Source organism: Heterocephalus glaber, unplaced genomic scaffold (assembly GCF_053883595.1).
Source record: "Heterocephalus glaber isolate CG9 unplaced genomic scaffold, H.glaber_assembly_v1.0 deba00001497, whole genome shotgun sequence".
Taxonomy (NCBI): Eukaryota; Metazoa; Chordata; class Mammalia; order Rodentia; family Bathyergidae; genus Heterocephalus; species Heterocephalus glaber.
Genome location: NW_028258320.1, coordinates 62665570 through 62683021, shown reverse-complemented (window position 1 = coordinate 62683021; position 17452 = coordinate 62665570). Strand labels below are relative to the sequence as shown.

The 17452-nt window shown below is 38.1% G+C and overlaps 2 protein-coding genes across 14 annotated transcripts in view; one reads left to right on the top strand and one right to left on the bottom strand.

Annotated features, from left to right (window-relative positions):
- Positions 1-17452, bottom strand: part of Ate1 (arginyltransferase 1) — a 161582-nt gene that overhangs the window by 48244 nt on the left and 95886 nt on the right. The window lies entirely within an intron of this gene.
- LOC101706545 (BAG family molecular chaperone regulator 5-like) lies at positions 6290-9221 on the top strand. The gene has a single exon (XM_004838793.4). It carries the CDS (start codon positions 6382-6384, stop codon positions 7807-7809), a length of 1428 nt encoding a protein of 475 aa, XP_004838850.1. The 5' UTR covers positions 6290-6381; the 3' UTR covers positions 7810-9221.

The following is a 17452-nucleotide window of genomic DNA, read 5'->3' as shown; positions in this document are numbered from 1 at the left end:
ACAGTGCCTGCCTCACAAGGTGCTAAGTTTGATCCCTGGTACCAAAAATTAAAAAATAAAAAACAAACAAAAACTAAAGGCAGTCAAGTGAATTTTTTGTGTAAAAATTTTAAGATACACAAAAATTAAAATTGAAAAACTGGTTTATTTTTCTAAAACATTAAGTATCTTTTGTTACATTTTATGTGTTTCCTGTTTAATTTTAAGTAGCTTCTATTATGAGATTTTTTGCTCTAGTATTCTTGGAAGAAATTTCCCAAATGACTCCTCACATTTAGCATGAATATGTTAATTAGAAAAGAACTAATTTTTTTTCCCCCATTAAGTTTATTGGTACATTTTTGGTATAAAATACAGTTACATTCATCATTGGGATCTTGTACCATTACATGAATATCTTGGTTCTTCCCCCGCCCCCTTCCTCTGCCCTCCCTTCACCCCCTCCACCCTTCCCTAATTGCAAAGACTTTGTTTCCACTTTTTTCCTTTTCTCATATTTTTTCTTTTCCCTTTTTTCCTTTCCCCTTATCCCTCCCACTTCCCCTGCTCCTTTAGACCTTTACTTCCTGTTACACAATATCAATTATACATTTTAAAAATTACAATATCAAGATCTAGGAGACATTACCACAGATTTTACAGAATTTAAGAGGATATAAAAAGCATATTACAAAAATCTGTTTTGAAATAAATTTCACAACTTCTAAGAAGTAACTTGGAAGACAAATTAATGAAACTAACTCTGGAGGAAATATAAAACTTGAATAGCACCTATTAAAGAAAGTATATTCCTAGCTTGAAAACCTACCTATATGACAACAGCAGGCTCATAAACATTTTAACTGATAAATTATATCAAACAATTAAAGCAGAAAAAAGAAGGAACACTTCTTCTCTCATTTTAGGAAATCAACATTGTGCTAATCCTAAAATTGGATAAAGATAATAGAAGAAAAAAGTATGAACATAGATAGAAATTTGTTTAACAAAACAATTAGAAGTCAGATCTGGCAGGATGTAGAAAATGGTTTTGTTATAGGGATGGCAGTGTTGGTTCAGCTTTGGAAGATCCACCCCCAAAAGTCATCATTTTAACAGAGGAAAGGAGAAAGCCATATGATCCTGTCACTAGTTGGAGAAAAAGTATTGGACTAAATTCTACAGCTGTTCATGGTAAAAGCTATCAGGAGACTAGAAGTAGAACAGAAACTTCTCAACAGATTAAAGACATGTACTCCATACTTCCAGCAAAAACGCCTTATATGAATGGAGAAGATACAATGCTTTCTCCTTAAGGTGGGGAACAAGGGCAGATATGCTTACTCTTTTTCTGTCCATTGAACTTTGAAACCTAGTCCCCACCTAAATAGTCTGGCAATAAAATGACACAATTAGGATAGGATTGGCAAGGTAGAAGTAAAATCTTTACATGTAGATGAAATGATCATCTACAGAGAAAAATACTAAGAAATCTCTAGGAGCCCCTAGAACTTGTATTTGAATTTAGCAGGATTAGAAAACACAAGGTATATATAAAAATTCAGGTCTGTGTATACTTGCTATAAATGAAGAATTGGATATTGAAATTTAAAAGTTATGTAGTAGTACAAAGGACCTAGAAAAGTTAAAAACAAAAAAACAAAAAAAAAAACAGTGTTGGAAGATGTTTAGTACCTAATTTTAAGACTTCTTCTAAAGCTACAGTAATCAAGGGAGTGTTGGTGTAAGGAAAGACATATAGATCATTGGAATAAAACAGAGAATCTAGAAATAGAACCACGCATATATGGTCCACTGAGTTTTGAAAGATTATTTAACATTAGCATTTTATAGAATATAAACTCAATTCAAGAGCCAAGGAAGAGATAGTGTTTTCAGCAAATGGCACTAGAACACCTGGTATCTGTATATAAAAAATTAACCTCAACCCTTTATTTCCATACATGAAAATAACTGAACGGATCTATGAACCTAAATGTGAAAGACTAAAACTATAAAACTTTAAGAAGAAATTATAAGGGAAAATGTTTATGAATTCAGGGTAGGCTAGAACTACCTAGTATACAAAAGACATGTATAAAAGAAAAACAATGATAAATGAGATTCTATCAAAATTTAGAACTTTAAATGACATCGTTAAAATGAAAAGTAGTCCTTAAACAGACCATATTTACAATGCATATAACCTATGACCAGAATATATAAAGAACTCTTACAGCTCATTGATAGACAACCCAATTAAAAAGTAGACATAAGAAGATGATAAATAGCCAGTATTGCACAAAGGTGTGCAACTCTAGAATCAGGAAAATACTAATCAGTACAATAACAAGATTGAATTACATACTCATTAGGGAGATGAAGTTAAAAGTTTTAAAAGCCTTGTCATGACTTTTTCTTTTTGTTGGATTCTCCCCCTTTGCGTTTAATTTGTCACGCCCAATGGATTCAGTCTCCTGGGTTTCCTGGGGTTGTGATCCTCATTGTCTTTTCCTAGGGTATTGTCTAAAATTTTTTGGAGTACGGGTTTGGTATTCATGAAGTTCCTGAGGTGCTCTTTATCATGAAAATATCTTATTTCTCCATCAATTTTGAAAGATAGTTTTGCAGGGTACAACAATCTGGGTTGGAGGCTGTTTTCCTTTAGGGCTTGAAATACATCACTCCAAGCTCTTCTTGCCTTGAGGGTTTGCATTGAGAAGTCTGCTGTGATTGTGATGGGCTTTCCTTTGTGTGTGATTTGTTTCTTTTCTCTCACTGCTTGTAGAATTTGGTTCTTCTGCTGGATTTCTGGAATCCTAACTATTATATGCCTATGTGTAGATTTTTTTTGATCAAGGCTAGCTGGAGTCCTGTATGCCTCACTTATCTGTATGTCAAGTTCTTTTCCCCTCCTTGGGAAGTTTTCTGCCATCACTTGTGTGAATAGTTTTTTTATGTCATCTGCACTCTCTCCTCTTTCTTCATTGACTCCAATCAGTCTTATGTTATTCTTCTTTGCATCGTCTAGCAGCTGCTAGATTGATTTCTCATGTTCCCTTACAATTTTAAAGCAATTTTTCTTTTCCTCCTCACTAATTGCAATCTTGTCTTCTATATCTGAAATTCTATCCTCACATTGGATCATTCTGCTGTGCAGACTTTCGATGGAGTTTTTAATCTCCTGGAAATCTGTTTGCATCTGTTTTATGGATTCCATTTGTTTCCTATGTTGGGATTCCATCATGTTCCTCAGATCCTCTATTTTTTTTTATCTGTGTCCTGTCTAGATTTATTAATCATGTCTTCCACCATGAGCAAAATCTTTGCTGTTATCTGAGTAATTATTTCTGATTTCATTTTTTCCAGATCATCTTTTGTTGCCAGTTCAGAGAGTCCAGGTGGTTGAGTATCAGATTGTTCCATCTCGTTTCCCTTTGGGGTTGCTGTAAGTGATCCAGAAGTCTGTTTTTCTAAGGCTTGTTTACATGTCTTCTCATTTCCATGGGGGGGGGGTTGCTTCTGGCACCCGTGCAGCTCACCTTCTCTGCCCTAGGAGCTTGGGATGGCAGCGGGGGAGCTTCCTTCCAGGTGCTCAGAAAAGAACTAATTTTTGATAGAACTAATTTTGACAGTCTCCAAAAATATACATAAAAAGAAATTCACCATATTTACAACAAAAAATTGGAAAGAACTGTGACCCTGTGTAATATTCAAACTTTTGCAGTAATTTAAAATCATATGTACTCGGCCAGGTGTGGTGGTGCATGCCTGTAATCTCAGCATTAGGGAGGCTGAGGCAGAATTGCTGCAAGTTCAAGGCCAGCATGGGCTACACAGTTCAAGGCTAGCCTGAACTACACAGTGTGACCCTGTCTCCAAAAAACAAAAAAACCCTTGGGGCCGGGGATTTAGCTCAGTGGTTTCGCCCCCTGCTGTGCAAGCGCAAGGACCAGAGTTTGATCCCCAGTACCAAAAAAAAAAAACAAACCAAAAAACTTCAGTACATTTACTCATGATACAGGAGAGAAGATAGAAAAAACGATATATATCATCTGATAACAATTTAACAACCAACAATTGTATACATCTTCTAAATAATATGTATATTTAAAAACCTAAGGAAATATAACAAAATGTTAACAGTGATTAGTCTTGCGTAAGAGAACTGTAGGCAATTTTTATTTTTTTATCAATGTCATTGGTACATTTAAGGTATACAATATAATGACATTCATCATTGGAAATTTGCACCTGTACATAATCCATCTTAGTTCTTATTTTTTCCCCATTCCCCTGCCCTTCCTTCAACAAAGGCTTTGTTTCCATTTTTTTTCTCATATTAATTCCATTCCCTTTCTTTTCCCCTATCCCTCCCACTTCACCTTCCCACTTCCCACTTGCCCCTTTTCTTCCTATTTCACATTATCTATTATACCTTTTAGTCCTTATTTACACTTTCAGTTTCTCACACTAGAGAAACTATTCGGTATTTACACATGCGTGTCCTATTTATTTCACTTAAGAGTATCACCTCAATGTGCATCCATTTAGCTATAAATGGCTCTAGTTTCTCATTCTTTATGGCTGAGTAATACTCCATTTTATTTTAAAAACCACATTTTCTTTATCCAGTCTCCAGTTGATGGGCAACTGGACTGTTTCCAAGCTTTACCTATCACAAACTGTGCTGCTATGAACATGGGAGCACATATAGTACTGTGGTATGATTCTTTTAATTCTTTGGGGAAGATCCCCAGCTGAGGAATAGCTGGGTCAAATGGGACCTCCAATCCTAGTTCTTGAGGTATTTTCATACTGATTTCCACAGTGGTTGCACCAGTCTACACTCCCACCAGCAGTGGAGTAGGGTTCCTCTTTCCCCACAGCCCTACCAGCATTTGTTATTGGTTTTTTTCATGACAGCAGCCATTCTTTCTGGGGTGAGGTGGAATCTCAGCCTCGTTTTCATTTGCATCTCTCGAATGACCAGTGATGTTCAACATTTTTTCATATGTTTATTTGCTATTTCTACTTCTTTATCTGAGAAATGTCTGTTCATTTCAGATGCCCATTTTTGGATTGGGTCTTTAAATTTGGGAGGTCTGGGTTTTTTTTAAAGTTCTTTATATATTCTAGATAGACCTTTGTCTGAGGAACAGCTGGTGTAAATTTTTTCCCACATTGTAAGTTGTCTCTTCACACTGTTGGTGGTTCCTCTTGCTATGCAGAACCTTTGTAGTAAGAAGAGATCCCACTTGTTGATTGTGCTAGTTCACGGGCAACTGAGGTTTTGTTCATAAAATCTTTTCCTACACCAATGGCTTCAAGAATTCTACCTAACCTCTCTTCCAGCCGGTTTAGTGTTTCTGTTTTAATATTTAGATCTTTAATCCGGCAATTTTTACTCGTAATAATCACTTTATTCCCTTTCCCCAAAGGGGAATTAGCTCAATTTTTTTTTAAAGAGCAGACTGGAGAAGAACAAACAAAATAAAGCAGGCAATAATAATTTTAAGAAAAGTACTTCTGCATTGTACAAGCTATTCCACTCAATCAACTTTAACATTTCTTACAACCCCAGAAACAATACAACTTCTGACAGTAAAAGAGGTTTTAAATGTTCTTCTAAGAACTGACATTATTTTACTTGTGAAAATGTAACATGTCTGGTCTTTGAGCAGGTATACAAGATTAAGTAAAATGCAATCGCCCTGCATCCCTCGGAGCTAGTCCAGAATAAGGAAACACAATCTCAGTTTTAAAGTGGACAAGAGATCTGAAAAGCACTTCACCAAAAAACATGTATAGCAAAAAGAGACACAAAAGATGCTAACCATCATGTGTCAATCAAAAAATACAAATTAAAAATATGAGAGAGCGCGGCCGACCGTGCGCTCTCCCGGCGGTGCCGCCGGCGGCCTGGGCGGCGCGGCGCAAAGTAACCGCGGGCCCCGGCCGGGATTCCCGGGGTCTGAAGCCCGTGGGCCGGGGGCGGGGCCGGCGACCGCGGCGCTGCGGAAGTGGAGGCGGCGGAGCACGATAGCGGGGAGACGCAGGTGAGCGCGACGCGGCCTTTCGGGCGCGGGGCTGCCCGCGGACCCCCTCCCGCCGGCGCCCTCCGCCCGGCGCTCATTGTGAGGTCAGGCGGGCCGGCCTCACGCCCGGGGCGCACGGAGTTGCTGCCGCGCCGCCGGCCCCTTCGCCACCGCCCGGGTCAGTGCCAGCCGGAACGGGACGCGCGGAAGAGGCCGCGAGGGGCCGCGCTCCGGCGCCGCCGCCGCCGCCTGGGAAGGGCGCGCGCCAGACTCGGGCGCGCGGGGAGCAGGGAGCAGGCGAGCGCCGGGCCCGGACGCCCGCAGGCCTGACTCAGCGGACCGTCCGCCTCGAGGGAGCCGTTGGATGGAAACCCCGGACCGTGGAACCTGTGCTGAGCCAGCCTTCCGGCTTAATGGGAGTGCTTGTGCAACTGAACACCACCAAAGTATGGATATGGGAAACCAACATCCTTCCATCACTAGACTTCAGGAAATCCAAAAGGAAGTAAAAAGTATAGAACAGCAAGTAATCAGTTTCAGTGGTCTGTCAAGTGACAAGAATTACAAGAAACTGGAGCGGTTTCTAACAAAGCAACTGTTTGAAATAGACTCTGTAGATACCGAAGGAAAGGAGGACATTCAGCAAGCTAGGAAAAGGGCGGCGCAGGAGACAGAACGCCTTCTCAAAGAGTTGGAGCAGAATGCAAACCACCCGCATCGGATCGAAATACAGAACATCTTCAATGAAGCACAGGCCCTCGTGAGAGAGAAGATCGTTCCCTTTTACAGTGGAGGCAGCTGCATAACTGATGACATTAAGGAAGGCATCCAGGATATCATTCTGAGGCTGACCCATGTTAAAACCGGAGGCAAGATCTCTTTACGGAAAGCAAGGTATTACACACTAACCAAAATCTGTGCCGTGCAAGAGATTGTCGAAGACTGCGTGAAAAAGCAGCCTTCCCTGCCACTTTCTGAAGATGCACACCCCTCTGTCGCCAAGATCAACTCTGTGATGTGTGAAGTGAACAAGGCCAGAGGTGTGGTCGTGGCGCTCCTGATGGGTGTGGACAGTAGTGAGACTTGCAGGCACTTGTCCTGCGTGTTCTCCGGGCTGACTGCCAATCTGGACGCTCTAGATGTGTGCGGGCACACAGAAATCAGAAACTATCGGAGGGAGGTGGTGGAAGACATCAACAAATTACTGAAGTATTTGGATTTAGAGAAGGAAGCCGATACTACACATGCTTTTGACCTGAGACAGAACCATTCCATTTTGAAAATAGAAAAGGTCCTCAAGAGGATGAGAGAAATAAAAAATGAATTTCTTCAAGTTCAGAACCCTCCTGAATTGTACCTGAGCTCCAAGACAGAACTGCAGGGTTTGATTGGACAGCTGGATGAGGTAAGTCTTGAAAAAAACCCCTGCATCCGGGAAGCCAGGAGAAGGGCTGTGATTGAAGTGCAAACCCTGATCACTCACATCGACCTAAAGGAGGCACTGGAGAAAAGGAAGCAATTTGCCTGTGAGGAGCACCCCTCACACCAGGCAGTCTGGGATGTGCTTGGAAGCCTGTCGGAGATCCAGGGAGAGGTCCTCTCGTTCGATGGAAACCGAGCTGATAAGAACTACATCCGGCTGGAGGAGCTGCTGACCAAGCAGCTGCTAGCCCTGGATGCCGTGGACCTGCAGGGTGAGGAGAGGTGTAAGGCTGCCAGGAAACAGGCTGTGAAGCTGGCCCAGAACATCCTCAGCTATCTCGACCTGAAATCCGATGAGTGGGAGTACTAAAATGCCAGCGACCTCGCTCGTTTTGAACTTGATACACACTTTTATGTATTTATGGAGAGCTTTCAGCTCATGGAGCCCAAATGTGATTTATACGTGCTTATTTCAATCTCAGTATTTATGACTTAAGTAAATTATATTCAGGGTCTTTGCTGCTTTTGATGTTGCAAAACTATTACAGCTCATTAACCTTTCCATTTGGATCATCCATATGATGTGTGGTTTGTTTGGTTTGTTTTCTGTGTTTTGCTTGTGAGTTTTTAATCAGAACATGAAATAGCAGCATTCATAATTTTTAAATGGGTTGTGCAAGCACTGAAATGCAGAAACTTCAGAATCTAGAAATAGATATAACCTTACATAACAAATTATGAGAAGGAGGAAATTTTTTGGTAAAGTCTAAGCAGTAGGTTTTATGCTAAATAAGGCAGAAGGGTTTTTTTCACTTACAAGGCCTGAATGGTCCCTTATAAGTGGGTCATTTATATATTTATAAAAATGAGGAGGGATGGTTTATATGTTATATAGAGAAGGTGGGGTCATCTATGTTATATAAATGAGATGGGATTGTTTGTTTCTATGTTTGTATTGTCTGTTCTTTCATAAACATTTTTGTTTAAAAAACAAAATATGAGATATTAGCACACACCCACAAGAATGGCTAACAAATGCTGGGAAGGATGCAGAGCAAAAGGAACTCTCCTTTGTTGCTGGTAGGAATGAAGTGTTTCCTCTACTTTAGAAAATGATCTGGCTGTTTTTGATAGTTAAACATAAACATATATAAGCCAGTAATTACATTTTTAAGTGTTTCTGAGTGATCTGAAATTGGATGTTCAGACAAATACCTGTACAGGAATGTTTACAGCAGTTTGTTCATGATTACCCCAAACTGGTAGCAACCAGGATTCATTTCAAAAGAAGAATGAAAAACTGTGGTACATTTACACATTTCACTACTACTCAGCAATAAAAAGAGACAAACTGTTGATGCACAAAGCAAACAAATGGATTATCAATGTAACTTAAAAGTGAAAGAATCCAATCCCAAAGACTAATTATTGTATGATTCCATTCATAGAACATTCTGAAGAAGCCACAGGGACCAAAACCAGTTTAGTGGTTTCCACAAGGGAGAACTTTAGGGTAAAGAACAATTCTGTATAGCACCTGTGTAGCAGATACCAAAATCCACAGAACTGGATACCACAAGAGTGAACTTTTTTTGGTATCAGGGATCGAACTTGGGTCCCTGCAGTTGCAAGCTAGGTGGTGGAACCACTGAGCTAAATCCACGGCCCAAGAGTGAACTTTATATTGTGTGCAAATCCATTAAACATTAATGTGAAAAAGAAACATCAAATAGGACATGGGGTATCCTTGGATAAAATGTCTATTACAATAAATGAATCTAATTATACTACAGATGTCTGACATAACTGCACTGAAAGGAGTTGGGGGATAAAGGTGCTCCTCTAGTAACACTGGAAAATGGTGTTTTGACATGAAACTGCAAGAGTAAAGCAAAAAAGGACCTGTACATAATTACTGTGTTCCAGTTGATAAAACTGCTTTTCACTGGAATACAGGTTAACAATTATGAAAATGTTCAGTGTGTGTGTGTGTGTGTATATATATATATATATATATGGTTGAATATATAAATAAGTGGGTGATAGATGGTGGAAACCAGATTTCACACTGTTGGAGAAGGAAGTTACACTTAAGCAAGAAAGGTTGGAACAAATTCTCTAAAGGATGGTTAAGACATCAGTATGAATTCACACTAAGCTTAATAGACACAGAAATAACTGATACATGTTTATTTTGGCTTAGTTGTTATATACATATTGTCTTGTTCTGCCTCACTGAGAGGGCCTAGAAGTAATGACACTATGGTAGCAATAACTATGCTCAGCATTCAGTTCTTAGTTTCTAAATACCATTCTCTGGTAAAAAGTGCTAGGGTTTCTTGGAGAAATGGAAGATTCTATGGCTGAGGCAGGGAAAATACAAGACAAGCCTAGAATATCTTGTAGGAACAGAAAGTAAGGAAGTAGTATTGGAGATAGTTAAGTCAGGTAGAGACTAATAGGCAGTTAGAAAGGATCCAGGCACAATACAGAGTTAGAATAGAGATGAGCAAACCACCAGGCCAGTGGTCCAGGGCTGAGTTGAGAGAAAGTCTCTCCAGAGATAAATGACAGTCCAAAGCAGTACTGGAACTAGCACTGTATGGTCCAAAAGCCTAAACAATATAACAAACACATAGAAACAATATAACAAACACACAGAAAGATGATCAGGATATTCTGATCCTCACTCCTACCCCTTCCAGAAATGCCTGACATCTCCGAGCTACATACCCTTGCTAGGTACCTTGTTTTTCTATTAGATCTCTATGAGTTAAGTGATTGTACTTGTAATCCTATAAATTGATTATAGTTTGACCCAAGGTAACCCGTGATGTGGTTTTGCTGTATAAAAAGCCCCTAGACAAACAGCCTCAGCAGCAATCCACTTTTGGGACCCCTCTTGCCTCTCAGGAGCTTTCTCTTAATATAACTTTCCTACTCTTCACCTCCTTTGTGTTTGAGTCCATTCTTCAGTGTCTTGAGACACAAACTCCACATGTCTAACAGGTTGAGAATTACTTCCCTGTAACAGTAGAAAACTAAAGGATGTGGCATATTAAAAAGGCATAGGAGGGCCAGGGATTGAGCTCAGTGGCACCACACCTGGCTGGCAAGCACAAGGTCCTGAGTTCAATTGGGGGAGGGGGGGATGTATATATAGGAGCCATCATGAAGAACTTCCAATGACCAAAGCTAAAGTAATTTGAGCAACAGAATAAATATTGAGATATAACACAAAGTATAAGTATTCATGAATCCATACTGATATAAAACAAATGATTAAAAAACTTTTTAAATGGAGAGAAGAGACAAATTTTACACAAGAATTCTACTTAATATATACTAGATTTTCCTTTCTTCAAAAGGTACAGCTTAATTTCCCCTACTTTGAGGGTGGGCTAAACCAAGTAACCTACTTTTATCAACCAATATAGAATGGGAAAAATAATAACTACAGTGCAGAACTAGAAAATACAACCACAACCATTCATATTAAAATCACTAGTGATGTCATGTGGCTATCATGCAGTTTTAATATGATGCCATAAGGAGGGCACTTCAACCACATGGCATTATTTCCAAAAACCCATCTAACCATGAGATACAACCCTAGTCTGAGGACTAGGATTCCTGACCAGTACCACTCAAGATTACCAATATCAAAGAACAAGAAAGTCTCAGAAACTGTCATAAATCAAAGGAATCTGGGGACAGAATAACTGGAAACAGTGTGGTACCCTGGACTGGATCCTGGACAGAGAGAAGACATTAATGGGGAGTTGGTGAAATCTGAATGAAGTGTAGACTATAGTTAACAGAAATGTCCCAATATTGATTTCTCAGATTCTGACAAATGTACTGATTATAAAACAACATCAGGGAAATGTCCTGCTGTCAGGGAAAAGATGAAAAACTATTCATGGCACAGGATTTTATCAATCCCTGTCTCCATCAGCTCTTTCAGTGGTTAACTTAGGATGTATGAACAGGCCACAATACTGAGCACCAAAGAAAAGGAAGACAAAGCCACAGTGGCCCAGCTGTTTCATTCTCTGATACATTCATGGAGCTGTAGATGAAGCTGTCAGGGTGGCTCTTTGGGAGCTTTACATTTGTTGTTGCCACTACTTTGAAAAGACTTCAAGATTTGATAGCCAGATCTCATTGCACAATAACATTAAATACCTTTAAATTGCCATGAAGGTCACACACAAAGCTCCTCCAAAGAAAACTTAAAGTAGTACAAGGGTCATCAGTGAGTTTATGGCTGCTCAGGGTCGTGAATTAGACACAAGAAACTTTTCTCTAGTGTGTCATACAGGACAATTTATTTCAAGTTCATTATGGTAAACTCAAAATTAATCTTTCTGTTAAGTTCCTTTTTTGACAGCAAGAGTCAAATTACCCACAGTAACTCCAAAACTGTAAAGCCCTACAGACCTCAATAGCAAAAACAGGATATGTCAACCTGACACTACTGACACTTTGGGCCAGATAATTTTTTACTGTTGGAAGGTATTCTGAGTACAGTAAAACAAAATGTTTAGCAGCATCTCTGGCATCTACTCACTTGATGCCAGTAGCACATGGCCCTCCCAGTTGTGACAAAAAATGTCTCCAGATAATGGGGAAGATGGGATACCAAACTGCTCTCTACAGAGAATCACTATTGTAGGGCAAATAGAAAGAAGGAACTCTGGGTAAAAACCAATTCATTTCACTTCATTGCCTATTAGCTAATATGTTAGGTCATGAAACAAGTTGGTTAATTTGTTAAAATGGTTTAAATATATATTACACGACAATCTAATATTTATTATATACTCCTTAGAAAAGTTTATATTGTACTCTAGTAGATATTTCAAAGATTTGATTTATAATAGATCTTACTTAGGTACTGCAAAGGTTTGACTGTGTCCCCTCCAAAATTCATGTTAAAACTTAATCTCTACTGTGGTGGTTTTAAGAGGTGAGGCCTTTGAGAAGTGATTAAATCATTAGGGCTCCACCTTCACAAATGGGTTGGTACCTTGTGAAGGGATTAAAGGAAACTAGCTTAGGGCCCTTTTGCTCATCCACTATGTAATGACATGACATTGGTACCCTCTTATCCTTCTGTTCCTTCTACCATGTGAGGACTCAGAGTTCAAACTGTCATCTGGAAAGCAGACAGAGCCAGCCCTCACCAGATACAGAAACTGCCAGTGCCCTGACCGTGGACTTGACAGCCTCCAGAAATGTGAAAAATAAATTTCTATTTATTATTTTTAAATTATCCAGTCTCAAGAGTTTTGTTATACGAGCACAAATGGAGTAGGAAATATTTCTAAATTAATCTATTTAAAAATAAACCTTTATTCAAATTATGCCACCTACTCAAAATTCAATTTGAATTTATGTACACGTAGAAGTTATGTAAGATTATTTCAGAATTACAATGTTCTATTTTGCAACACCTAAGACTCTGAAGAAAAATGCAAATGCAAGAGTATCTCCACTGCTATTTATCTGACAATTCTATTTACTTTCTCATTACTGTAAAAAGAAACCCTCTTTTAGTAAACTTCTCTTTGATTAATACTGACAGAGTTACAGGGATATCTTGTAGAAAAGCCAAACAATGCAACTTTATTTGACATAGATATACATTTCCCCCAACCAGTGACCAAATGATTCATTATCCTCATGCCTATACCCATTCATCCAAAGATTTATTGAACATTTACTATAAAGGAGGGATTACTGCTAGAAAAAAATAATATGCTCAAATTCCATCTCTCCAGAAGCTTAGACTTTAATGAGATAGACAGATGGGAAAACAAGCACTTATAATACAATACAATAAATGCTGATATCAGCAGGTAAGTTGCGATGGAAATAATACACTTGGGTCAAGGAAAGTTAGGCAAGGTTTCACAGAGGAAGCAAACAGGAGATAAATTTGGAAAGTGAAAAGGAGGAAAAGAGGATAAGGAGAACAAAGCTACCAGCTGAGGAATCAAAACATATTACACAAAAGCAGAAGTAAAAGGCTCATTGTCAAAAATCCACAGACACATTCCTCTAACAAAACAAGGATGGTTCTGACCCTAAGTCCCTAACACAGGTAAAGGAGGAATTAAAAATAAGATAGCTCACATAAAACCTTAGATGTTTAAACATCACAATTAAAAATTTTATTTATTTGTTTGTTTGTTTGTTGTTGTTTTGAGACAGGGTCTCATTGTGTAGTTCAGGCTAGTCTTAAACTCATTATGTAGCCCAGGTTGGCCCCAAACTTGCAGCAATCCTCCTGCTTCAGCTTCCCAAATTCTGGTATTATAGGAGTATGTCAGCACACCCAGCTTCAAAACTAAAATTTTAACTTCCCCTTTAAAATGATTTTATTTGGGGAAAAAGTTAACATTAAGAACAGTTATGTGCTTAATTTCAGCACTGAGTTATTGTTTATTCAAATTTCATACCATTTAGAGTCCAACATATAAAGTGCAGGCAAAAACAGCATGTGAAATAAAAGCTATACTTCTATGATTTCACTATTGTTTTTAGAGTAAATTTTAAAATATTCCAAAAGAAAGAAATTTAGAGCAATGACCGCTTAGGACAGAGACAGACACTCAAACAAACCAAAGTATAGCATGGAGAATAGCTGACAGGTATAGTGGCACACACCTGGATCACAAGTTCAAGGGCAGCCTGTACAACCTAGTGAAGGTTAAATGGAAGGTGAGGGAAGGAGGGAGGGAGGAAAATGTAGCTCAATGTGAAGACCCTGGGCTCAATCCCCAGTACTGCAACAAACAAAACAAAACAAATCAAAAAAGGCAGAGAGGTTCACAACAATTTGTGGAGGAAAAAAAAAAGTCTATCCTTTATTTTTAAAAGCACACATTTTAAAGTGTGCCTTTCAAATACAGGCTACTGTATTAGCATGAAAGAAAGATATCACTAGTAAATGTGAGACCAAGCACCTTAAAATATACTCATAGAATTTAAGAACTTATTTAATGACAAGACTTACAAATATGAGTTTAATTCATTTTCCTCACAAGAGCCATATTAAATATAACACACATACATGACAAAACTAGTTTCAAAGCACAAAGTTAGGACACAATTTACAGTGATAACAACCAGATAAGCAGGGTATATAGAATTGTTCTTTAAAAAGATACTGATATATCGTTTCTCAGCATTTTGGCTAAGAGTAAGTGTAAAAAGATATTGATACATTAAAAAAATGAATTTGAATTGGTAGTCACCATGACACGGTATATATTCTAGCATTTTTTTTTTTTTTTTTTTGGTACCGGGGATCAAACTCAGGTCCTTGCACTTGCGAGGCAGGCGGCAGAACCACTGAGCTAAATCCCCGGCCCCTATTCTAGCATTTAAAGTTAATGTTTCTATAATAGGATAAACTTCAATTTCCAGTCTAAACACAAGTGAATAAGGGAATAATAAAGTGATAAAGGGAATAATTCACTACTGTACATCAATCAATTCATTACATCAACCTGAAAATTACATTATCACTAAAAAGTTAAATATTTAAGGGTAGTGATGTAATGATAAATTTTAATTAACAACCACTATTCTCTTGCTATAGAATTCATTCCTACTGGGGATTTGACCCTTTTAAACCTCAAATAAAAATAACTTTACAAAATAATTATAAAGACAGTAACATTCACTTGAAATCAGCACTGTTAATTTTTCAGTACATATCCTTCATATATACACTCTCTCGTGTTTGTGTTTTATATACAGGGGATCATAAAATAGTACTGTTGTACAGTCTGATTTTATTACCTAGCAATATAATAGAAATTTCTAAATCAATGAATTTAGAGGGCTGGGGATTTAGCTCAGTGGTTTCGCTGCCTGCTACGCAAGCGTAAGGACCCGAGTTCGATCTCCGGTACCAAAAAAAAAAAAAAATGAATTTAGATATCAACAGTGTTTTAATATACAGTGTAGACCACCCCATAGGGTGTCACTATATTGCCCCAGGCTGGCCCCAAACTCCTGGGCTCAAGAGAATCTTCTGCCTCAGCCTCCCAAGTAAAATGGACTTCAGATTTGATATGTTCTACTGTATCCAGCTAACAAGGTCTTTTTACAGAATGATTCATTCAGAAGCCAGAAACTATACAGGAAAAAGATTAATGGATAGTACTACATAAAAATTTAAAACTTCTGTATAATTAAACAAACATATATATCATAAAGACAAAGGAAAATGACAAAAATAGGATGAAATTGATAAATAATTGATATCACAAGTATTAATACATAAAGAACTTCTCATTATGTTTTAATCATTCTCTTACATTTCCACAAACATATTATTCTATTTTAATTTAAAAGGTTCTTCCAGATTTTTGTTTAAATTATTTGGAAGAAGTACACAACAGCAAAAGTGACTTAGGGGCTGGGGATTTAGCTCAGGGGTTCCAGCGCCTGGTCGCAAGCGCAAGGTCCCAAGCTCCATCCCAGTACCAAAAAAAAAAAAGTGACTTAGTTGCAGCCATTCAGTACTTATATCAAACATTTGTTGTGGAACAGACTGGCCAATTATCACTAAATCTAAAGTTCAATTAATAATTTGCTCATTTAATAGAATCAATGTCAGGTCTGACAAAGAGAAAGCTGAAACATTTTACTATAATACAAACATAATGCCACAGAAATAATCTAATTAAAATAATTCATTAAACTGATATGTACATGGCAGTACCCTTAAGAAACTACAGGTGATTATGTGGGAAAAATAATCAAATTTGAGCCCTAGTTCATACCATACACAAACATCAACTTCAAATAAATATTAACTTGTAAAAAATTCCTAGAAGAAAATATTTTTTACATTTCCATGGCTATACTGTAGGCAAAAATTTCTTCAAAAAACATGAATGTGCCAATCATGAAGGAAAAAAGCTGACAAACTGGTCCACAGTACAATTTCTAGGGTGAGGATGTAGCTCAGTGATAGAGCACTTCCCTAGCAAGAGCAAGGCCCTAGATTTAATACCCAGCACCACTAAATTAAATAAGTAAATTAATAAATTAATTGAATAAATAATTAATTTAAAAACTTTTAGAAGAAATTTCATCAAAAGATACAATTAGAGGCGGCTGCGGATTTAGCTCAGTGGTACCATGCCTGCCTCACAAGTACAAGGTCCTGAGTTCGATCCCCAGTACTGGGGAAAAAAAAAAGATACAATTAGAGAACGAAAAGGGTAAGAAGTGGAAGAAGGTATCTGTAAAGCATTTATCCAAAGGATTCTTACCCAGAATGTAGAAAGAACTTCTACAAATAAGTAAGACAGACAATAGATATATGAGAAAAAGATCTGGATACTTGAAAAAAGGCCAACAGACATATGACAAGGTGACATTATCAACAGCAAAATGCAAATCAAAATCACAAAGCACCAACACCACTTACAGGTCCTTCAGTATGTTATGTAATGCTGCTGATGGGAGTGTAGAGTAGTATAACCACTTTTTTAAAAATTATAGGCAAGGGCCGGGGACTTAGCTCAGTGGTTCCGCAGCCTGCCTCGCAAGTGTAAGGTCCCAAGTTTGATTTCCAGTACCAAAAAAAAAAATTATAGGCAGTATGAAGCCAGGCATGATGGTGCACACCTCTAATCTCAGCACTCAGGAGGCTGAGGCAAGAGGATAGCCAGTTCAAAACTAGCCTGGACTATATAGTAAGTTCAAGACCAGCCTGAACTACATAGTGAGACCCTGTCTCAAAAAAGCAAACAACCCTACCAACACCAAAATTACAGGCAGTATGAACTATGAACTATATGAAGATACATAGGCCTTCTGATCTAGCAATCAGTACTTAGGTCTATACAACTGCATACAATACATACAGAAATGCATACATATGTTCACCAGAAACATGTAAATGAATGTTCACATTTGCACTTGCACTTGCCAAAACCTAGAAGTGGTCTCTCCACAAAAGAATGGGCATATAAAATACAGTA

Bases quoted from the DNA above. Each gene is read 5' to 3' on its own strand.
- LOC101706545 (XM_004838793.4), top strand. From the start codon at position 6,382: ATGGAAACCCCGGACCGTGGAACCTGTGCTGAGCCAGCCTTCCGGCTT.